The sequence below is a fragment of the Cricetulus griseus genome, chromosome 5 (assembly GCF_003668045.3).
Source record: "Cricetulus griseus strain 17A/GY chromosome 5, alternate assembly CriGri-PICRH-1.0, whole genome shotgun sequence".
Classification (NCBI taxonomy): domain Eukaryota; kingdom Metazoa; phylum Chordata; class Mammalia; order Rodentia; family Cricetidae; genus Cricetulus; species Cricetulus griseus.
The window spans coordinates 54,918,481-54,941,734 of NC_048598.1; the positions used below are offsets into that span (position 1 = coordinate 54,918,481).

The following is a 23,254-nucleotide window of genomic DNA, read 5'->3' on the forward strand; positions in this document are numbered from 1 at the left end:
GCCTCCGCCCTGGCTCGCCCTGCCGCCGCACCCTCGCTGCAGCACCGCCCGGCTTGCCCTTCCTGCTTCGCTTAGTGCTTGGCCGCATGCCGCACCTACCCGCAGCATGCCCGGGGGACCACCTCCACTTACAGAACCTGTTTCTCTCTTCTCTCTTAGCACACTCCCACTATCTCTACGGACACATGCTCTCCGCCTTCCGGGACTAGCCACGGCCCCCCAGGGTGGGTGTCCTGGTTTCGAAGGCTCAGCCGGCCCTGACCCCTCCTGCTCGTTCCCTTTCTCCCTTGGCTCCCAGTCTCACCTCTGTGACTTTCCAGTTGCCTGGGATCTCAGAATATGCTCATCCACTCCCTTGGCATCCTACTATCCGAGTCCTACTTCGTGTTCTTTTTGTAAGTCTCTGGTGGATGTGGCCAAGGTCTTCTGTGTGTGGCGGCACCCAGGTTGTTGGTGCTTGAGATTCTGTTGGAAGGAGAGAAGGGCAACGCTGAGTGAGTGTGTCACCACCTTCCCTCTTCTGGACCTAGTTTGGTCTGGACTACGGGTTCATCAGGCTCGCAATCCCAGACCAAGGACTGAGATGGCCCTTCCAATAAAAGGCCATTTCGGACACAGTTCTGCTTGGACTAATTGGCCTTCTGATCCCCTCCACTCTGGCTGTGCTGGATGGTCTGAGTGGTTTTGGTACCCCCTTTCATAGTATCACCCCTTCTTCCCCAAACCCCATCACCAGTGTCTGTGACTCCTGCCTCCAAGTCTTGCTTAGGAGCGATGAGGTGTGTAGAGATACCTGAGTGCCTCCAGGACAAGCCAGGAGGGGAACTGAGGAAGACTAAGGTAGAAACTCTGAGGGCAAGTTGATGCAGAATCCCAAATATGTGGGAGAAAGGAGCCCCAGAGCTTTGGGCCAAGGGTGAGGGCCTCTTACTCAGTGGGAGGTACAGTCAGGTAAACTAGAGAGAGCTTGGATGGCCTTACTACCTAAGCCCAAAGGGCAGCGGGAATGCAACCAGACACCTGGAGCTGCTACTGGACTGAGTGCAACAGATTATGAACTGTTGACTCTGCTCTGAAAGGGGGGGGGTGTCCCCTTTAATGAATCATGTCCCAGATCCAAGATATCTAATGTGAGTTGAGGCAGTCTCCCTTTGGAGTCCTCATGCCGTCTAATCCCCCTTTAGGGTTCTTTTGGGGCCAGCTCAAGAAATTCTTGACTTCTCCTCTCTCTCCACTATTTTAATTGCTTTTCCTGGCAGCATGGTGGGGGCAGGGCAGATTTATGAGGAATGTCAATCACCTCCTCTTCCAGACCCATTCCTTAGCCTTAGGAAAGCTCAGGACCTCATATCAGGGTGGGTCGATAGAACCTGACACTACATGGAAGAGGAAAGAAGTGCCTGGGTTGTGTTTGTTGGAGACAGGCAGTGCAGTGCCGTCCTGTAGGTGAGCAGAGTAGCATCTCTTCTACTGGGTTTGCCATCTCTTCTACTGGGATTCTGAATCAGGGGCTAGGCTAGCAGGTGGAGAACTGAGCCAGAACTCCTTGTCTGAAAAGGACTGAGAGCTTTGTGTTGCTGTCCGGTAGAGGAAAGCTTGAGCAATTGGGTGACTGAATGGGTTCAGCAGGCCTGGGGCAGGCAACTACCTGTCCTTGGTCCCATTGTTTCTGCTTCCCCACCAGTCAGGCTGCTGGGGATGGAGACGAGAAACAACTGAGTAGAGCATGAATTGGTTAGAGAGGAAGAACCCCCAATCCCGAGTGCTGGAGTCACAGAGAAGAACCAGCATCCTGAGATGGGAGGAGTTGAGCATGACAGCACCATCTGACTCCTAGGGACTCTCTATGGGCTCGCTAAGTGGGAGAGTCAGCCCTGCCCCTCCTCTACCATGGGACCCTGTCATGATTTTCGATGTCATCGGTAGCAACTGGGAAGCCAGGTGCATTCAGGGTCAGCAGGGAGGGTGGAGTAGGGGATCTGCATGCAGTGATGGAAGGAAGCCTGCTGTCGTGGTGTGTCCCTTGCCTCATGGTCAATATTTTTTTTTCCCCCTGGAGAGTCACCAGTGACCCAAGCTCTCCTAGCCAGCCTCTTGTGTCTCACCAGGTCCCTTCTCAGTACTGTATTGGCTCAGTGCTTCAGGAGTGTGTGTGTGAATGTGTGTGTGGGTGTGTGTGGGTGTGAGTGGGTGTGTACGTACCAATAAACAACCTGGTTTTAAGACAATATACGAATGGCCTCCGTTTCTTTATTAAACACTAAGTTCACTTAATGTGATCAGCTTCTTTCACAGACTGTTGCTGTTGCTCCGGGAAGGAAGTTTAGAGTTTTGAAACACAGGCAATACCCTCCTGTTTATCATGTGCTCGAAGGGTTGGTGGGAAAGTTAGCATTTGGGTGGCATGTACCAAGGGTTTATAGGATAGGTTGAAGGGGTGAGAGGCCTGCTATCAGGCTTGGTCACTTTCCTCTACTTGGATGCCTTCTCAGTGAGCCTGGAGTCCCTGCTGCCCAGCTTCCTCTGGACTTCCTACATCCCAGGAGCTGTCTTAGCTACTTGTTGAATGCTAAGAAACAATGACTAAAAAAAAAAAAAATCATTTCTTTGGGGCTTGCTTGTAGTTTCAGAGGGTTAGAGTCCATACCTATCATGGTGGGGAGTATGGTATGAAGGGGAATACTGTCAGGGAAGTCAGGCAAGCAGGCAGGTGGGCATGACACTGGAGAAGGAGTTGAGAGCTTACATATTGAGATAACAACCAAGAGGCAGAGAGAGAGAGAGAGCTAGCTGGTATGGCATGAGTTTTTAAAACTTCAAAGTGTGTTTAAAACTTCAAACTCCCAGTGACACACCTCTTCCAACAAGGTCATATTCCTAATCCTTCCCAAACAGTCCTACCAGCTGGGGACCAAGCATTCAAATATGTGAGCTTATGGGGGCCATTCTTTTTGGTTTGTTTGTTTGTTTGTTTATTTGTTTTTGAGACAGGGTTTCTATGTTTAACAGCTCTGGCTGTCCTGGAACTTGCTCTGTAGAGCAGGCTGGCCTCAAACTCACAGAGATCCTCCTGCCTCTGCCTCCCGAGTGCTGGGATTAAAGGTGTTGGCCACCACTGCCCAATGGGGCCATTCTTATTTAAACACCAACAGTAGGTATCCACCACTTCAGGGTCCAGTCCCTCCACTGGGTGGCCTTAAGAAGCTATTCATAACTTGGATCCCTGGTCCTCTCCTCTTCCCACCAGTTTGAATCTGCCAGTGCCTTCTGTTATGTCCACCAGTGCCTTCTCCAGAAGACAGGTCAGCAGCTTGTTTTCTTGCATTTGTAGCTTTGACCCTTCAACTCCTTTCCAAGTCTCCCATGGGAGGCAATGGCTGGCGCTGCAGTAGAATTAGGTAACCAACATCCTTCAGCTCCACGAACATTTTGTACACATTGTACATATGTATGTGTAGTCTCTGATTGTCTGCTGCACGGGGCTGTGACAGTACACCTTAGGTCAGTGTCTTTGATCTCTACATTGAATAAATGAATTGACTGACCTCATCTTGGAGAACTGTTGAAGGCTTAATGTTAATAAAAGCTGACAAATCTCTGAGTACCGCTGTGTGCCAGACTCTTGCCTGTTCCTGCTGCTATTACAAAATAACTTTACACAGGTCATTTTTAATCAACAGAAATGTGTTTCTCACAGCAATGGAGTTTGAGAAGTCCAAGGGCAAGCCTCTGGCAGATTTAATCTCTGATGAGGGCCCAGTCTTCAGAAATGGTACTTTGTCAAGGTGTTTTCACATGCTAGAAAAGATTGAAGGGTAATGAGGGACAAACAGGTTTCCAGGCCTCTCAGAAGGGCACTAACCCCATTCATGAGGCCATAGATGTATTTGCCTTCAGAAGATGTATCTGTTAATACCATTGCATTAGGGATTAGGTATTTTAAAGATTAAAAAAAATTTTTTTGAGATCTAAGTGAGTGTGCACATTCGTGTGTGGGTAACAGTGGAAGCCAAAAGACACATGGGACACTTAGAGCTGGAGGTACAGCATTTGTGATGAGGTGCTGGGGTCCAAGCTTGGCTTTTTGTGGTAGAACAGCAAGCCCTCTTAACGACTGAGCCATTTCTCCAGTCCTGAACATGAGTTGCATATGAATTTTGAAGAAATCCAAACATCCAAATTATAACTTGTGGTAAACAGATTAACTTGCAGCAATCAGATTAATTAATTAATTAATTAATCATGATAAGCCAGCAATGTGGTATCATTGCCATTTTATAGAACAGGTTAAGATCATGCACCTTGTGAAAGACATGGATTTTAAGCCTAGTCCAATACTTTGTCCTTAACTGTAATTTGTATGGTAAATTCCTGACCTAGTGCCAGGAGTGCTTGACAGCTTAACTTTGGCTTCTAAGAGAGTGTGTTATGATTTCTCCAGCTATCTTAATTCTCTTTCGTTCATACCTTTGTTTGTAACCACTCAACCTTTGGCATCTATGAATCATTCTGGGGACATAGTCCACTCATTTAAGTGATGAACCATGTGGCATGACACACACTGCATTCTTGTGTCTCTCCCATAGCCATTGGTGCCCCAAACACTGGTGAGGCAAGAATGACAGAGTCATGGGCACAGGTGACAGGAAGAGAGCCAGATACTAACTTAGGCAGAGCCCAGGCAAGGCAAAGAGAAGTGAGATATGTCTACAAGCCTCTCAGTGTCCCCACCCCTCAGGGTCAAAGGAGGAACTGATGAGGTATAGTAGCTGGATACAGGAGAGAGGTCTGAAACGTCCAGAAAGCCATGACTTCCCAGTGTTGCCAGCCACTGGTTAGGGGATATAGGAAGAGCAGTCCTGTATGGAAATGGGTGTTCAGACATGCTGGGCTCCAGTTGAGACTCTAGTTATTATGTTTTCTTCCTTCCTTCCTTCCTTCCTTCCTTCCTTCCTTCCTTCCTTCTTTCCTTTCCTTCCTTCCTTCCTTCCTTCCTTTCTTTCTTTCTTTCTTTCTTTCTTTCTTTCTTTCTTTCTTTCTTTCTTTCTTTCTTTCTTATTCCTCCCTCCCTCCCTCCCTTCCTTCCTGTCTGTCTTTCTCCCCTCCCCTCTCCTCCCCTCTCCTCTCCCCCCTTCCCCTCCTCTGTCCTCCCCTCCCTTCCCTCCCTCTCTCTCTTTGAGACAGGGTTTCTCTGTATGGCCTTAGCTGTCCTGAAACTTGCTCTGTAGAGCAGGCTAGCCTCGAACATACAGAGATCTGCCTGCCTGAGATTAAAGGCATGCACCACCAATGCCCAACTTTAGCATCATGTTTCTTTAGCATTTGGAGAAAACAGGGAAGAATTTGTTTTCCTTTGTTCTCTCTGGAAATGTTCTAAATAGAGTGAGAGACCAGGAGTCTGGGTCTGGGTGATCACCCATAGCTGAGAGAGCATCGGGGGAGGGTCATCAAAGGGTGGTGGTATATGTTCCTATCAAGGCCTGAACTGGGGCCTTCTTAACCAATCTCATGTGAAGCTCTGTAACTGGAGTTTTCTCATCCCACCAGGTCCTGAAGCTTCAACCCCAAACGAATACACAGAGATGCTATATTAATTATAAAATTGTTGGCTAATGGCTAGGGCTTCTTATTGGCTAGCTCTGTCTTAATTATTAACCCATAACTACTAATCTATGTATTTCTACGTGGTCTTATCTTACCGGAGAACTCCTGGCACATCCTATCTTCCTGGTATCTCCTCACAGTCTCTCTGCCTACCTATCCCAGAATTCTCCTTGTCTCCTACTCTTGCCTATCTTCCTGCCTCTGTTAGCCAAACAGTGTTTTATCCATCAACCAGTAAGAGAACCATATGTACAGAAGAACATCCCCATCAGAGCTCTAGCACCCCTTAGGCATCTCTTAGAAACCAGGAAACTAAAGAGCATGGACATGACATATTAGGGGATAATAGGTGGCATTTCATCCATGGGACAGATGCCTGAGTTGAGGGGACTCCTCTCTCCTACCATCGTTCTTCCACATCAGTTGCCCCAACCACCTAGTTTTCTGGGAACTTAGACACCTAAGAATGTTTACTGGAGGGCACAGATGGCACTTTCAGCATTCTATAATGTATAACAATTAGCCAAACATCAGGAAGTTCCTATATCCACACTAACAATTGGATGCCAGTTTCAAGTAATTCTTGTCTTTTCATTCTTGTGGATTCCTTAAAGTCCATTATTAGGCAGCATTTGATTAACCCAGCTTGATTTATTGTAGTTACTTGCCATGATTGAGGGAATTTAAGTTAATTTCCCTAAAGAACTCCACCTCATTATTCATTAACGTGAGCGTTATCTGTAATTCTAATTGTGAAGATTGAGAATTTGTTAATTTAAGGAAACCCTTACGCTTAATAGCATTTATTTTGTGAAAATGTTCTGGGTTCCTGTGTGGCAGGGTTAGTCATTCACATCTGTGGTGTACTGGCGGATTGTGACTTGAGGACTTGCAAGCTGTGATTACACCTACCAGTGCAGGGGTCAGTTGACCCTGGTGACCATTGCCATTCTTCGAGTGTGAATATGCATCTCAGTTTCCAGTTGAAATAACTGAAAAGAATGGGCTTTAACACTACATCTGGCAACCCCAGAAACCATGAGCTCCGTGGTATTCATTGAGTGCCCTTACTCTTGGCCAGCGCTAGACCCTTGCAGGGGCCTAGAAAGACAGAGATAGAGGTGCATCACACCTGAAGGCAGTGCGGTGGTACCCGCTGGGCTGGAGGACATAAATCTCAAAAGAGCCCTTTTTAGTTGCATAGTCGAGTATTTTGTAAGTTGAGTATAGAGGTAAGGTGTGGTGATGCAGGTACTTACTTCATCCCAAGGACAGTAGATTAAGGCTCTACTTATATCCCTCTTCAGGCTATCTGGGGAACTGTAATTCAATGACACAAACTCAAAAAGAAGAAAATCCCACAAACCAGGATGAACAATTGCTTGAGACAAACAGGCTCCTTGATGGGGCCTACCTTCTCACCCGCAAGTCAGTTGCCAAAGGGCCCCATAAAGGTCCCTGGATGGACCATGCACTGAATCCCTGTCTGCAATGGTTAGGACAGCAGTAAACCAGACGAACACCATGACACAACTGGAATTAGTAAAGTTGAAGTCGGTGTTCTTGGTCCATTCGCATTCTAAGTTCTTGGAACTCCTCTGCTAATCCTTCTATAATCTCTAGCCACTGTCTTTGCACTCAGTTTCCCATCCACCTTCTCCCCTGGGGAAGCCAGTCTTTGGAAAAGTAGCATCCCAAATGATGAGAACCACAGCTTCACCTCTGAATGTTCTTTGTCTCCCAGCTCCCTCAGCACAATCTCATCTCTGAGCTGTAGATGGGGACAGGAGTATCCCTGTGCCTGGAGGGAAGGGCAGAGGGTGGTAAGGGGACATGCTATTTGTCCTATGAAGAAGTGACAGTGTCTGATTTCATTTGCTCTGTGTAGTCACCTCCTATTTTTCTGTAGAGCTTGAGGTCATGTGGACCGGGGGGTGGACAGGGGGAGACAGCTGAGGGAGGAAAGCCCCGCAAACCCAGCTCTATACCTCTAACGTACGTGTGAGCTGAGCACTAGGTCTGAGCATGCTCAGTTGACCTGTTGGGCTATTAGTTGGAACATAGTAGACTGTGAATGACTCTGAAGTAAAGTACAACAGAGTGCTTTGTAGGCCGGCCTTGGTGTGCCCAGGATTTCTGAGGAGCTGGTCTTTCCCCAGCCATGCATCACCTGGCTCGTGTGTCTAATGACCTGCTCAGGACCACAGTATCCATTCACATGAATCCGTCCTGAGTTGTCCCCCCTCCATGCCTTGTGTGTATGGACCCCTAAAGGGAAGGTGCAGTGTTGTCAGTGCCTCCCTTCCTGAGACATCATTGCAGACACTTTTCTAGCAACCAGTCTTTATTCATTTTTTAAAAAAGGAAATCCAAATAAGTTAGCAAAAGGATTACAAAAAAAATTGGCAAAAACCACACAATGCTTAGTTAACAAAAGAAGTCACCCCAAGAGCCCCCACCCCCTTCCCTGCCTGTCCCTGGCAACATCAGCACAGGAGACCTTGGTCAGATGGCAGCTTTACAAACAACACACAAAACAAAACAAAACAATACACAAACTGCTGGAAGGTTCCCAATATCCACTGCAAAAGCTTGGCCCCCAGGGACTTTGGAACAGGGTAGCTCCTCTCCCTTCTCTCAACTCAGGGCAGGCCCAGCCCAGCCGCTGGCATCAGGAAGAGATTGAACAGATGTGCATTGCTTGTCCAGATCAGGACGCTGTCTGTCTCTCATTTGGGGTGGAATTAGAGGCATATTATGATTTTAAAAAAGCTCCTGAGTTTGCCCCATTGGGGGACATCCACAAAGGGGGTTCTCTGGACCCCATCTTTCTTTCCTTGGAAGGGGATGCTCTCTGCTAAATGAGGGCATCCATTCCCTCGATGGGCTGGGTGTTAGTCTTATATGAATGGGGAATGGGTAGTTTGGCCTATGGCAGTCTGGGGCTGGGTTTTGTTTTTTTTTTATTTTGTTTTTTGTTTTTTTTTGGCACCAAGACAATCTCACTTAAAAGGCCCCTACGGCAGAAGTGGTGGCCTTTGACACCACCTTGGGGGCTCACATGGACACCCAGCCTGGCAGGCAATCTCAGTTGGGAAGAGTTTCATCTGAGAAGGCAACAGACATATCCTCCACTGTGATGCTGTCCACGATGGAGGTGAGGGAGTGCAGGCTGTGGGCATCTGGAGGGTCAGCTGCAAGCAGGTGATCTGTAAGAAGAAGAGAGGAGTGTTTCCTGGGCAAGGACACAGGTTTTCCAGGACAGATAGGTGAGCAAGAGTCAGGAGTTCCCCCTAGCCACTTGTGTGTACTTGTGTGCTGCCTCTCTGAACTCCTCTATTGCAGTTAGGTTTTAGAAGTGGCCATCCCAAGGTGAAGCCAGGATAATGTATCCTAGGGAACTGGGCCCAGTTTTGCAACACTGACTCAGCAATTCCCAGGGACCCCTGGGGCAGGGATAGGCACTTCTCCCTGAGGTCAGCCACCAGACACCAGCTGGGATGCTGTTGGGGCTGTGACTACTCCTTAGTTGATCAAGGCTACAGGGAGGCACAGGGCCTTCAGCTCACCATTTGGGGCCACAGGAAGATGACTGGAACATGGAATAAGGTAAGGGAGTAGCCCAGCCTAGTTAGGGACTAAGTGATTTGAGCCATGGTTAACAAGGTCAGGATTCACACTTACCTCCAGGGTTGTGACCGAACTCCAGTGCACTGCCCCACTCTGGACTGCAGGAGGCGCTGTGGGAGTTGCATTCACTGGGCACCTGTAAGACAAGGCCAAGATCCAAGGTCAAGTCTACTGCCATCCTCAGGTATAATATATCTTTGCCTGGGTTACAGGGTATGTTACCCACTCTAGAATGTCCGCCATAGATACCCCACTTTCTAGGTCTTCCCTGGCTTCTAGGATGGGAATCTGTCTTCACTTTGTGGGTAAGGTGATAAGCCAGAGTACTTTGTTATGATGACCTCGGAGCAGTTGTAATGTGTTTTGTCAGCTCAGCCATGGAGGTCGTGGGTTTGGGACAAAGCAGATATCTTTCGCCACTTGGTCTGGCCTTTTAGGTGCTGACTGGAGCATGGAAATCAGCGTTCCCCTTCCCCTGGGCTCCCCTAAGCCCTTACTGCAGGCCTGTTTCTGGGCCCCTTCTGTGCTCTTGTGCAGTCCACCCCGCCCCGTCTGTATTTACTATCCACTGCCTTTGTCTGGTCTGGAAACAGAATGAGCACAGAAGGTCTGTGGACAGCCTAGCTGACAAGGAAAGGGGTCTTGGGATTCCCCGGGGCCTTGGTTTGCACCTGTTCCAGCTCTGGTGGCCCGAGGCTGACCAGGCACCTCCCTCTGGCCCTATCCCTAGGACTGGTGCACCAGCCACTTACCACGGGCTGGGGCCCGCCCCCGCCTCGGTAGCGGAGATCTCTCTCCTCCTGGTTGAGGGAGCTGAGCAAGGCCTGTAGGCGCTCAATGTACTGGATGGCACTGCGCAGGATTTCCACCTTAGGCAGTCGCTGGTTGGGGTTGAGCAGGGTGCTCCTCTTCAGGGCCTCGAAGGCCTCGTTCACTTTCTTGAGCCTGCGCTTCTCTCTCAGTGTGGCTGCCCTCCGCCGGTCCACAGACACCGACTTCCTCTTACACACCTTACACGCCCACGGCAGGCACTGGCCTGGACAGTGCTCAGGGGTCCCCAGTCCCTTTTCTTCCAGGGGCCCTCGGGCTTCCGGACTCAAGCTAAGCTCAGTTCTCTCATAGCCTGGGGGCTCGAAGCCCTGGAGGTGGACAGGCAGGTAGTTTTCCCCATCATAGAAGTGGGGCTCCTGGTAGAAATAGGGGGATGTCTCATAAAGCTCCATCGGGTCGGAAAAGACTTGTTCCTGCCACTGGTCCCCAAGCTCCTGCAGCCCCTCACGCCAACTGCTGGGTGCCATTTAAACCCTCCCTGCTGGCATGGACCCAGAGATAAATATAGCCAACGCCACAGAAACCTGAGCCCCCCTCTAAGCTGTTGCTGCACATCAAGACGTTTACAGTGGATTACATGTGATTCCCCTTCCCTCTCCTTTTGCCCCCACCCCACCCTGCCAGCCTGCCCCTGGCCCAGGCGGCTCCTGTGCACGGGTCGGGAGGCCGTCGGCTGTAATTTGATTAGTTTTCATTTCTCCACAGCCCCTGTGGGGCAGGGAAGGTGGGGGTGGATGCATTCCCGCTCTCATCTGCTCCTTTCAATTACTCCTATCCGGGCCGCCTGCCTGCTCTCCTCTATGGTCCAAGGCAGCTGGTGGACAGGGCAGGAGAACACAAGACAAGGGTTGCTTTGGGCTAGAAGGGGCCTCCAGAGCCCATCTAATCTTCTCTGTGCTGCTTGGGAGCACTGTAAACCATACTGCATCATCCTATGAGACCCCCCTAACGACCTACCACCACGGCAGGACCACTCCAAATTTGGGGCGTGTGTATGTGTGTGTGAATTCCTAGGGTCCACGGAGGCAAAAGACAGAAACTCAGAAGGGCAAATGGATTCAACTTCTGAGTTTCCACAGCAGGTTTGACCTTAGGTGTCCTCTTAGGTCTTGTGTAGTTGGGCATAGATTGAGACAAGAGAACTTGAGGACTTCTTAAATAAGGGGTGTTCTTAAGTAAGAGGGCAAGTCAGTGTTGAGTGAGGATTAGAACTCACAGCCTCTACATTGCCATCTCCCCCGCCAGTTAAGAGCTAGTCAGCCTTCTGTCTCCCTCCTCGGTCACTGTCAATCGTCTCTCCACGCTTTCCCCTCAATGGTGTCTTCTGCCCTCATCTTGACTCCTCTCTGTAGTTGGGGTGGTGAGGAGAATAGCCCTTTATATTGTTTGTGTCTCTCCTGGGCCACCAGCCTGGGTTCTTCTGCCCGAGTCATCACCTCTGCATGCATCATACAAGTCTAGAATGACAGGTGTACGTGTGGGGTGTTCCATTTAATCTCCAGATGCATCTGTCAGTGGTTACCTCAGTAGAGGCTTTGGTGGCCAGGGAGGACAGTTCTAAGGGCAGGCTGCAGGCCCCTGGCCACCTTTTTCACCCCACCTCTGATTCCCAAATCCCCTTCCTGTGGATGTCACATGATAACCTATTCTAATAGGAACTCAAAAGCTAACCCATGGGTCAGGGTTTCCCCCAGGACCCTGCATACAAAGTGTGAACCACCCTGCTGTCCCCTTTGTAGTGGAGCAGGAGGTGGATGCGTTATGATGACCGTCGGGACAGTAAGGGGAAGTAGAGTGTGCTGGTGGAGAGGACTCGGGGAGGACTCACGTCATAGTGGAGGGAAGAGCTGTGCGGGGTTTGGAGGACTAGCTTTCTGTCCTCCCTGAAGCCATAGAGAGAGCCAAGAAAATGCCGCTGTCCTTTGAGGGAGAGGACAAATGGGAAGGGAACAATCTGGACAATAAAAAAGCCCCCAGTAAATTGGGACAGCGAGAGGCCTTAATTCATTTCTTGACTTCATTCATAGGCTACAAAGTGTAGCACAGTGTGTGAGTTCTAAGCCTGGCCAGCAATAATCTCTTCATTTAGCATGCTTCCCACCCCCTCAAAAAGAAAAAACAAACAATTTACCTTGCTTCAGCTTATACTCCAGTCCTGTGAGCCCTGAAAAAAAAAGTGTGTGTGTGTGTGTGTGTGTGTGTGTGTGTGTGTGTGTGTGTGTGGGTCACGGCTGCCATGGAAACCTAAAAATGGTACCTTTTGTCCTTGTGGGACCCAATCTGACTTACCCTAAACAATCTGTCTTCTTCCTCTGGAGTGGGAGCAGAAAGGACTTGTTCTAAGATGGCTCGCAGAACCCTGCTGCCTAGTAGGTGAACCTGGACCCTGCTGCTGTGCTCCATTACAAAGCTGTTAATGCCACAGCCAATGAGATGGGTGGCCATGGTGGCACACACCTTTAATTCCATACTGGGAGAGCCCAAGGCAGGAGGACTGCCAATTCTAAGCTAGTCTGGGCTAGTTGGGGGACTGTCTCATACAAAAACAAAAACAAAACCAAACAAGGACAACATGGATCACTTGCAAACAAATAGCAAAGTCACTGAAGGCTAAGTCTCTGTGGAGGGCTGGGGCAGGGACAGGTGCTGGATCAGGTCTTGGGGAACCAGCAGAATGAGGACATGAAGAGGTGAGAAGATGGATCAGTTTGTGTGGATCTCAGGGTTCTGGTGAGGGGGTGTGGCTGAAAACAAGTCTATAAATGCAAGAGGCCCAACTGGGCGTGGAGGGACTTGGAAACAGACAAGGAAACCACATTATCCCCAAACCCCATGACAGTAATTCAGGAGTGAGACAGTAAAGGTCTGAACCATTGGCTTGGGCAGGAGGGTGGATTTGATTTGGGAAAACACACGCTTCAAGCTGGCAGTAGGTGTGTGTGTGTGTTGTGTGTGTGTGTGTGTCAAACACATGGAAACACCCAGTGAATAGAAGACTTACTCAGTGCCTTATCATCTCTCTGTTTCTGGGCCCTCACTTGCTCTTATCCTCATGCTCCTCAGTTAGGTGTCTGCTTTAACCATATGGACCACAGAATAAGGACTGGAGGAGGGAGCTTCCCTCCTCACAATTCTTCCAATCAGGAAACTGCACTGAGCCGTGGGTGCCAGGAGACACGAATAGGAAGTCATTTATCTGCCACCCTGTGCTCACAGCTGAGTGATAATTGTGTACCCACAGTCACCTTTCCATGATAGAAAGTGCTGTGCTGGGTGACAAAAGAGAAGGCTGGGAAAAGGACAAGCATAACCCAGAGGAGAAGTGGACTCTCCTTTCTTTGTTCAACCTACTCCGTGTTGGTCCTTGAGTTGGGGATGAGGGCTGTTACTAGACACAGCTCTGGTCTGCAGGAAGCACCACTGGATTTGAATGTTTGGGTGGGGGGTAGTGGTGTGTCTGGGTCCCTGTGAAACCTTGTCTATAGATAGATGTCTTTGTGCATGTCTGAATAAGGTGGTCTGAAGCATGCCAGGCCCCACTGTGGGGCAACCCACAATCTCAAAGATGCTCTTGGGATTGAAGTGGTGGAGTCACTCAGGTTTCTCTGATTTTTCAAAATCCCAATGCAGGGGGTGGGGTTACTGACCCTCTAGACACCTTGTTCTCTCATCAATTTGTGAGACATGCCTGGTCTTTCTCCCCTGCATACTCCAGCACCCCACGAGCTGCCCTCTGATGGACGGGAACACATTGGTGCCAGGCACAGAGGAGTCTTTGTGTTCCACCATCAGTGGTGATCCATCAGAGCTGACCTGACAGCAGGGCATCCAACCTTAATCCCCACCCCTGCTGTGTGGGCATATAGGGGGCCTCTACCCCTAATGTAGCCTCCCCAGGCAGTCATGCTTTCTCCAGAGGAAGTCCCCATCTCCTTCAGAGGCTTCAGACCCAGGCTGTTGGCCTCCCACCCTGACCATCCAACTTGACTTTGTCCATTTGCATGCTGGGTTGACCTCATTTGCATGGTAGCATCAGGTTTCAGAAATCCCCTTCACCTGCTCACTGTTCCTTCCCTACTGCTGCCATGGCTGTCTGGTCCCTAACCTTTTCTAGTTCCTACAGATGAGCTGACCTGGGCTGCCAGGTTGCTTGGCTAAAATCAAGGCAAGTGTCCCATTCTGGACTCTCATGTGCTTGGGAACAGAGGCACGAGAAGGTATAGAGAGGGGAGCTTCTGGCCTCTCCAAACAGACCCCACCTTTTGCTTTCCCAGGCAAGCTCTCTGAGAATTGTTTCTTGGGACTAAGTGGGGATTGGGTCTTGGTAGTATATATATGTTTCAGTAAGGGTTCGTAAATACAATGTGCAAATCAACTCTGTTTAATGGGACAGTAGCTATTTGAGCAGGGTGTGAACAGATAACAGGATCATAGACCATCAAAGTGGCAAGGCAGTTGAGGATCAGGCAGTCCATCTTCCTTCCACACAGAAAGAAACAGGCCCAGAAAAGGGGCTTGTTTAAGAAGACTGAGGACTAGCTGGTGGAAGCAGAAGCAGACACCCACAGCTAAACACTGAGCTGAACTCTGGAATCCAGTTGCAGAGAGGGAGGAGTGATGAGCAAAGGGGTCAAGGCCAGGCTGGAGAAACCCACAGAGACAGCTGACCTGAACAAGGGGTTGCTCATGGACCCCAGACTGATAGCTGGGAAACCAGCATAGGACTGACCCAGACCCCCTGAACGAGGATGTCAGTTTGGAGGTCTGGTTAACCTATGGGGCCTCTGGTAGTGGATCAATGTTTATCCCTAGTACATGAATGGACTTTGGGAGACCACTGCACATAGAGGGATACTCTCCCAGCCTAGACACACGGGGGTGGGGGGGGCTAGGCCCTGCTCCAAAAGATATGACAGACTTTGAAGATCCCTCATGGAAGGCCTCACCTTCCCTGGGGAGCAGAAAGGGGCTGGGATAGGGGGCTGGTGGGGGTAAGGGGAGGAGGGGAGGGAGAGGAAACTGGGATTGACATGTAAAACAAGCTTGTTTCTAATTTAAATTTTAAAAAAAGAAAAAAAAAAGAATGCTGAGGGCACCAAGGGCGTGTCTTCTTGGGCGGCCTGATCTTAGACCTAGGGGGCTGAACATCTCTCCCTCTGTGAGGTTACAAGCGAGGAAGGTTGTAGCAGGTGGGTCCACATGCCTGTGGACTGTGGGACAGTTCAGGGATATCTTAGCAGAAGCAGTTATGGAGCAAGGAAAAGAGGGGACAGGATGAGTACGAGAAGAGAGACTGGGGCTTTGGGACAAGAGGTTTAGAGGCACATGAGATCAGAGCTTAGAGCTGGGACAGGGAGAGGCCCTGGTCTTCGGAAGCTGAATTTTTGTTTCCATAAAGATGAAGTGTCAGGTACCCTCTGGGAAATTACCTGCCTTGAATCTGGAGCTCAGAGCCAGTATCATCCTTTAAGAATCTTTGGCTTTGGGGTGGGGAAAGGGGAAAACCTGAAGGCGGAAGAGGCTGGGTCCCAGGAGTTGGGGTCAAGGAGAGGTGGTTGCTGGAGACAAAGCAGAAAACTGGTGACCAAAATAACTGGAGCAGGGCTCAACAGAGCACAAGGCCACATGAGCCCAGGGCCTGGCTCCTGTGGGACCTTTGGAAATAAGGGTAAGGATTGTGAGTGCGCCACACCCCGTCACGATGGGTCCTCTAACTCCTGGTTGGGGCAGAAGCTGCCAGGAACTTAAGGGAAATGGATGGATAAGGAGGATATGAGGCAGGGCAGGATGCTGTGTTGTCTCCCCTCTGGTTCTCAGTCTGCCTACCCGTAAACCAAGGTGCTGGACTCAATGATGCAAACAAATGGCCTTCCCCTCAACTCAACGTGTAGGCCTGGAGGAAGTGCCAGTGGGTGTAAGGTAAATCACATTGGTAAATTGTCACGTGCTGTTTGTACTTGTTGACAGCAGACTCTGGGAGTGAGGAACCTCCCCCACTCCATCCCAAGTTCCGTGTTGATTTCATGTGTCCTTTCAGACTCCCTGTCTTAGGGCAGGCTGGCCTCTGGGTCTGAAACAGGGAGCAACAGCTAAGGGTACTAAAGACATTTATGCCCTTGAGAATGACTAAAGGTAAACTACTTCCAATGGCGGGTGCTATTCTTTATGCTGCATTAGAAAAATGCCTGGAATGGAGACCAGAAGCATCCACGGAGAGCATGTCCTGCTTTGCCTAGAAGTCTCACTCAGGAACTTCATCGTGACTCTTTGTCCAGGACTTCCCCAGCTGCTTCTGCTGGGTCTTGTGTAAGTGCCCAGTCTGACGAAGTTCTCTATGGGCTGCTTGCCACCTGTTCTTTTACTTTTGTTTGCAACATACCCAATAAGCTCTCCTTCAAAACTGAAATTGTGACTGTGGAGATCATCCTCTATATGGAACAGGGACTTGGGGTAGGAAGGCAATGTGTCTGTGGTTGCTGTTAACTGGTGGGCCTTGTGGTCCTGGGCACAGAAGGCAATGCCTTGGCATACACACTAGGCAAGTGCTCCATCATTGAGCTCCACTCTTGGCTGGAGCAGTGCTCTATAGGTTGGCTGAAGCAGGTCTTGCCCCAAAGGGTGAACCACTGCAATCAGATAGACAGGTTTCTTTTGGGTATTTTGTCCCTAATTTATTTTTGCTCCTTTATTCAACCTCACTAGAACTGTGGGGGATGTGTTCTTCACATTCAACTTTGGCTCAGCCTCTTTGTTTGTCCCCTTCTCTCCTGGCCACCCCCTACATGGTTTCAGAAGCCATAGTATGCCACCCCACCCCCTTCCACTCCCCAAACTGCTTCTATTTCTGCCTCTTTGACAAGTTGTGACATATTTGAGAGCAGCTGCTGCCTGGGTGGAGATGTCTTTGCTTTCTCTTGGCTCTGTCCTCTGCCTCATCCCTCTGCTGACAGCAGCCCCTTCCCAGAACGCATCTTACATTATCTTCTTGGCAACCCAGACACTGGATTTCTCTAGATTTCTGCAGGACTGCCTGGGCCTCCAGAGTGACCCAAGGGAGCCTTCTGCTACAGAAAGTCAATGGGGGTAGAATCCCTGCCACCTTGTGTGGTTTGAGTTGTGTGGTTTTCAGCAAAGTTCCTCCACACTGGGCTTCACCCTTCTGTCCTTAAGATGGAGGTGACGACTAATGTCTGCTCTGATAATTTATCACTGTAGAGACTAAGGGAAGTCTTTTATGACTCCTGTGTGCTCTAAAGATGCCTTTCTCAGCTGGCCTTCGTTCTGACCTAATAAATGCGCCGAATCCCTTCCGTCGCAAAGGTCCCTCAGCTGTGGTTCTGTCTCTAGCCCCCCCCCCATTTCTAGAAAGAGGAGTTAACATTCCCCACCTCCCATTCACTCCTCTGCTCATTGGCTTCCATCTCCCCTGGGTCACTAAAGCTGTTCATCCCAAGCCGGGTAGACACCCTCAGCAGCTGGACACTTGGTCTGCATCCCACTGGATTGCTCTGTGGCATCTGGTTGTATGGACCATGTCATTCCTGAAACCCCTCTCTTTCTGCCACTGTAACCCTCCATCTTTGGTTTTCCTCATCTTATCTCCTCCTGTCCCTTCTGCCCTCCTGCTCTTCCTTGAGCCACTCTTTAGGAAGGTAATTCTATTCCTGCTCTTTTCTACTGTGTTTCTTGGGCAATCTTATCCTCTTACCTAGGCTTCAATGACCTTGTGAACAAATGCCTTGTGACTGTGTGCTGCTCCTCACTGTGATGGGCCAGTGACCTCCACTTCTCTACTCTGCTGCCATCCCTTCCTCGAGTTGCAGATCACAGATACATGGTTTTGGTAGATGGTTCCACTTAGTTGCCTTAAAGGCTCCTACAGTTAAATATTTCCTCCATTCCAGAATTATCTTTATTGCTGACTGATGCCACCATTCACCAATAATTTCTCATCATTTTTTTTAATCCACTCACATTCAGTAAGTTCCATCTTAGTAATTCCTTTATTCACAAAGGACCAGCAATCAATTTCCACTAACCAGAATGAGAAATCTCACTGGCGACATGAACATTTGGCAGAGATCACAGCTGGGCTATGCCTTGATATAAAGTAAAGGCTACTCCGTATCTGCCTTCAAAAAGTTTAGAAGGAAGCATGGGTGTAGCCCCGGGATTAAGCACTTCCATGCATAAGGCCCTGAGTTTGGCCCCTAACACACAGAAGAGTTGCAAAATAACTTCAAAGGCACCAACTTGATATAACTGCCTGAAAAATAGTGCCCACTATGTTTTAAAGGATTACGGTGAGATCTAGCCATCAGATGTGTAAAGTTCTCAATGATAATCATTCTGTCAACACTAGACAACACGGCTGGAGAGATGGCCCCGTCATTAAGAGTCCTTCCTGCTCCAGCAGAGGACTCAGGATTGGCTCCTAGCACCTGCACAGCAGCTCACAACTGCCTGTAACTCCAGCTCCAGGGTACCCAACACCCTCTTCTGGTCTCTGTGGGTATTGCATGGGTGTGTGTGCTGCACATACAGATATGCCAGCAATGTGTGGCGTGCACGCACACACACACACACACACACACACACACACACACCTAGAAAATAAAATAAAAAGTACTAGACAACAAAGAAGCAAGGGAAAAAATGTGACCCCTAGAAGAAATATCGGTTCATTCAAATATATCCAGAATGACAGGGTGGTAGATTAGCACTTAAGTCCCTTAAAGCAGCTGTTAGAAATATGCTCAATATACTCGAGGATTTAAAAACAGGAGGCTGGGTTTGAAAGCAAGGTGCCAGTATGGCCAAATTCCCATGAGGACTTTCTTTTTCTTGTTCTTATAAAATGACAGTCTCATGCTACTGTGGTCTGTTCTTGGTGTGTTCATGGAGCTCTCTCTCTCTCTCTCTCTCTCTCTCTCTCTCTCTCTCCTCACCTCTCCTCACTTCTCACTGTCTCTATGTAATTGAAGCTGACCTTGAATTCTTGATTCTCTGGCCTCAAGCTCTTCCTTGTGATGGGATTACACACCTGTACCTCTACACCTGGCTGGTGTCTTTCCTTTGAGAGTACTGGTCCCCTTAGACCAGGCTCCACCCTCATTACCTAATTATGTCTCAAAGGCCCCATCTACAAACCCTATTATATTGCAGTTAAGGGATTCAACCTGAATTTAAGGGGGTATATAAATCACTTAATCCACAATAGAGTAATAGATGATTAGACACTGCAAAAAAGTTTTATTGACTAGGAACACAAAAGAAATGGAAGCTATATAAAATGAAACAGGAAAAAAAATGGCTAAAGAACCAAACCAAACCAAAAAGAGCTTCAGTGTTCTATGGGAAATACCATACCAAGTAGATTTACGTATATGTAACTGAGTCCCAGAAAGGGGAAGAGAAATATTAGAAGAAAAAAACCCAGGAATTTTCAAAGTTGATGAAAATTACAAATTTATATATCTAAAACATTCAATTAACCCCTGGAAGAATAAATAAACACAAAGGAAACCACACTGAGACATATTACAACCAAATTGATAAAAACAAGTCATCAAGAGAAAAATGTAAACACTTGGAGAAACCAAAGTACATTTTATATGGAGGAACAAAGATGAATAATGACTGCCAGTTTCTCATAACTTCTAGTAAGGCCAGGAAAAGTAGACTATCTTTAAAGTCTGAAGAAAAGAAAATGAGTCAACCAAATTCTACATAAAGTGAAAATAGCTTTTGGAGTGGTGATGGGATGAAGACTTTTCAGCCAAAAGAAATTGGCAGGATTTGTCACCAGCAGATCTTTAAGAAATGTTACAGGGAATTTCCTGAGAAGAATAAATTGATAAAAAAAGAAAAGTAGAGACTTAAATGTACCTAAAGGAATAAAGAACACCCAAAGTGGTAAATATGAGTAAATAAATATATAAAAGGCTATTACCTTGACTTTAAAATTAATTTAAAATACAGTTACATATTTAAAGCAAAATATTAATGATGCATTAAAGGTTTTTATAACATACACAATAGGAATAAAATATAAAATAACCGTGGCACAGAAGGTAGAAGGTGGGAATCGAGGTATACTGTGATTGCATTTCTCCTTTATATATGGAAGTAGTAACAGATAAAGGTAGACTGTGATGTGTTAAAGGTGCACATTGCTAACACTAAAGCAGCTCTGCTCAAAAGTAAAACACAGAGGTATACAGCTAGTGAGCCCATGCTGAAGAAACTCGGGGTTATTTAAAAATAGCTCCCTTAGAAGAAGGGAGGAGAGATCAAACAAATTTAAAGGTTCATGAGATGGTAGGCTTAAACCTAACCTAATGTGTAACTTCACAGATACGGGTAGACTACATTTTAAAGAGCGAGCTCCAACTTTGGGCTGTCCAGAGGAAACTATGGTAGATATGTAGTCAGGCTGAGAGTAAAAGGATGGGAAAACATATACAAGGCAGACACGTTTGGTAAGAAAGAGCAGTGGCTATATTAGTATCAGGTAGAAGGAGCTTTGAGAATGAGGAGTTCTGCTGGGTGTTATGGTTGACTGTGAAATGTCCTCCAAGGGTTCATGTGTTTGAATACTTGGTCCCCAGCGGTGATGCCGTGCTGGGAAGCTGTTTGCTGCAGACCACTGGGGGGTGGGCCGTGAGGGGATAGCCTTGCTCTGTTTCTGTCTCCTAATCCTTGAAGATGTGCCGGATCCTGGGTTCATACTTTCACTGCCATCCGTTCACCCCACTGTCCCCATCATGAGCCAAATGCAGCCCTCCTCCATTAAGTTGCTTCTGTGAGCTGTTTGGCCACAGAGACACTAACACACTATCTCCAATACACTACAGATAAAGAGGCACGTTACCTAATAATAAAAGGGCCAATTTATCGATAGGATGTGATGTCCTGTCTCTAAAATGCCTTCAATATCTATAAGATAAAAACTTAAAGGACAAATAGAGGAATACAGATTTACAGATTTCCGTACTCCTCTGAGTAATTGATGGAGGGAGTAGCTGAAACAAGTGTGGAAGGGGAAGGGGACTCTCAAATAGCTCTGTTGGTTTTATCAATTGATAATTGTAGGATAGCCCACCCAACAATAACAGAGCACCCTTTCCCTCCAAAATGCATGTGGAACACTCTTCAAGATCCTATGCTAGGCAGAAAAACGGGTTGAACCCATGTCTGGACCACAATAGGATGAGATAGGAATTATGCTAAACTATGTCTCATTTGATCCTTCCTGATGACTCCAGGCAAGTGACAGGTGTGGTCTACATAGGAGCAGAAACTCAATGTTGTGTCAAGCCAAAGCCCAGCTTGGGATCACTGTGGTTCCACTGTTAGCTAGCTCTAGCTAGTGCACAGGGAAGGATGCCTATGGGAGCTGCCGTGAGTTTGGGATCTCGATGACTAATGAATTGTTGCCAGCTCCCCAGCTGCTATCTCATCCCAGGCCTGTACTCCAATGGCTCCCCAAGGAAAGAAAGGCTCTTAGTGGAAATGCCACAGGTCCTCCCCGCAATGACTGCCTGTGTCTGTTCAGTGAGTGTCCTCATGATATCTCACTGACTTTCTGTAGGTGCCCCATCCAACTTCCCCCCTGTCTTCTTGGCCTTTCTCCTCAGGGGTCTCACTCACTACCTTTGTTCTTGGCTGGCCATTCTCAGCTCAGCAGGCTTGCTCTTTTGGACAGGGCCTGAGGACTTCTTTGAACTCAGAGAACAGAGACATCAGGCAGCTCAGGTGTCTTCTCAGCTCAAACTGCCCTGGTTATTTGGAGTCCACCAGGAGTCAGTGTCTACCTACTGGCCAGCATTATCCAACTTCTCCCTTTGTCTTTACGTCACTTGAGAGACTTTTTATTTTTTTTGGTTTTTCAAGACAGGGTTTCTCTGTGGCTTTGGAGGCTGTCCTCACTGGAGAGACTCTTGAGCCAGACTGCTTGAGCTGAAATTATAGGCATGTCCCCCAATTCCTGGATAGTTTCCTTCTTAGTGAATCTAAAGTCTTCTGCCCTGCCCCTCCATCAGATGGGACAGTCCTAAGAGCAGAAGTAGTAGCTCTTCTGTCATCCTGGGAACTTCCTGGTAGGAGGGGCTTCATTTCCCCTAAAGGGTGGGTGTTCCTGATGGCTCCCTGTAAGTCTCCTCAACTAGACAGGGGTCATCTCTCTCATCCGACCCTGAATTGCCTTGCTTGCCACTTTCTGGGGACCCGGCAGGAATACAGTGGGGATGCTATGGGAGGCACTCTGGAGGCCTTGGGAGAGGAGCCCTGGGATCCTAGACAGAGGTTTCCATCCAGGGCAGGCAAGTAGACTGGGCCAAGCAGTTCTCAGCACCAGCCATAAAGCAGTTCCAGAGGCTGTTCTCCCCCCCAGGAAGGGGTGAGCTGGAGTGCTCTCCCAGGACCCTTTTGGTCATTCACATCCATCTTACTCCTCTGTAGAAGGACAAGGCATGCTAAGTGGCACAGACACAGCAAACCTAGATGCTACAGAGCCCTGGCTCTGTTTCTTGCTGGCTGAGTGACCTTTTTATTGACTATCTTGGAACCTTGTTTCCTCACAGGCCAAACGCTAACCAGAGAGCCTGTTTCTCTGGGTTATCCTGTGCTCTGTGAGTGTAAGCTGAATGGAAGAGTCCATATTGATATCCTTCTTTGGGGGAATTTGGGAGTCAACTAACTGGCCTCTGATAAATCCTAGTGTCTGTGGGTGGAACAGGTCATTGACATGACATTTACTTCATTCCCAGCCTTTAATCCATCCCAGGCACACACTTAAATAAGTTCCCAAAATGGAACCCTTGGTAATGCATTCCTGAGCGCTGGTCATGAGAAAATCCTGTCCAGCGTCACTACCACCCCCATGGTAAGTGGCAGGCATGTCTTTCCTTTGACTCTTTTGTAGCTGGAATGGGGATGTGGCATAGCTCACTGGGTCTGGATTCTGATCTAGCTCGGCCATTAACCCCCTGTGTGACCTTGGGCATTGGAAGCTAATATTTATCGAGCCTTACTGCTTGCTGGCCACATTCTTCATACATTACCTCATTCATGCCTCACAATGTATCTGTGGGGCAGATGGCAGGCTCCCCATCTTACAAAGGAGAAGCTTGAGGATCAGAGAGGTTTAGATACTTGCATCAAATCACACAGCTACTAAGGACCGCAT

The 23,254-nt window shown here is 48.3% G+C and overlaps 2 protein-coding genes across 2 annotated transcripts in view; one reads left to right on the plus strand and one right to left on the minus strand.

Moving 5' to 3' along the window:
• The window catches only part of Ppfia4 (PTPRF interacting protein alpha 4), a 40,560-nt gene extending 38,332 nt beyond the window's left edge, over positions 1 to 2,228 (plus strand). Inside the window, exon 27 of the mRNA XM_027417560.2 lies at positions 160 to 2,228. Within this exon, the coding sequence (XP_027273361.1) occupies positions 160 to 209 (50 nt within the window). The 3' untranslated portion in view covers positions 210 to 2,228. The remainder of the gene's footprint in view (positions 1 to 159) is intronic.
• Positions 2,229 to 8,691: 6,463 nt separating this feature from the next.
• On the minus strand, positions 8,692 to 10,457 carry Myog (myogenin). The gene is made up of 3 exons (XM_027418112.2): positions 9,987 to 10,457; positions 9,289 to 9,370; positions 8,692 to 8,813 (listed from the first exon to the last, which is right to left on the minus strand). Exons 1-3 carry the CDS (start codon positions 10,455 to 10,457, stop codon positions 8,692 to 8,694), a joined length of 675 nt encoding a protein of 224 aa, XP_027273913.2.
• Between the last annotated feature and the right edge of the window lie 12,797 nt (positions 10,458 to 23,254).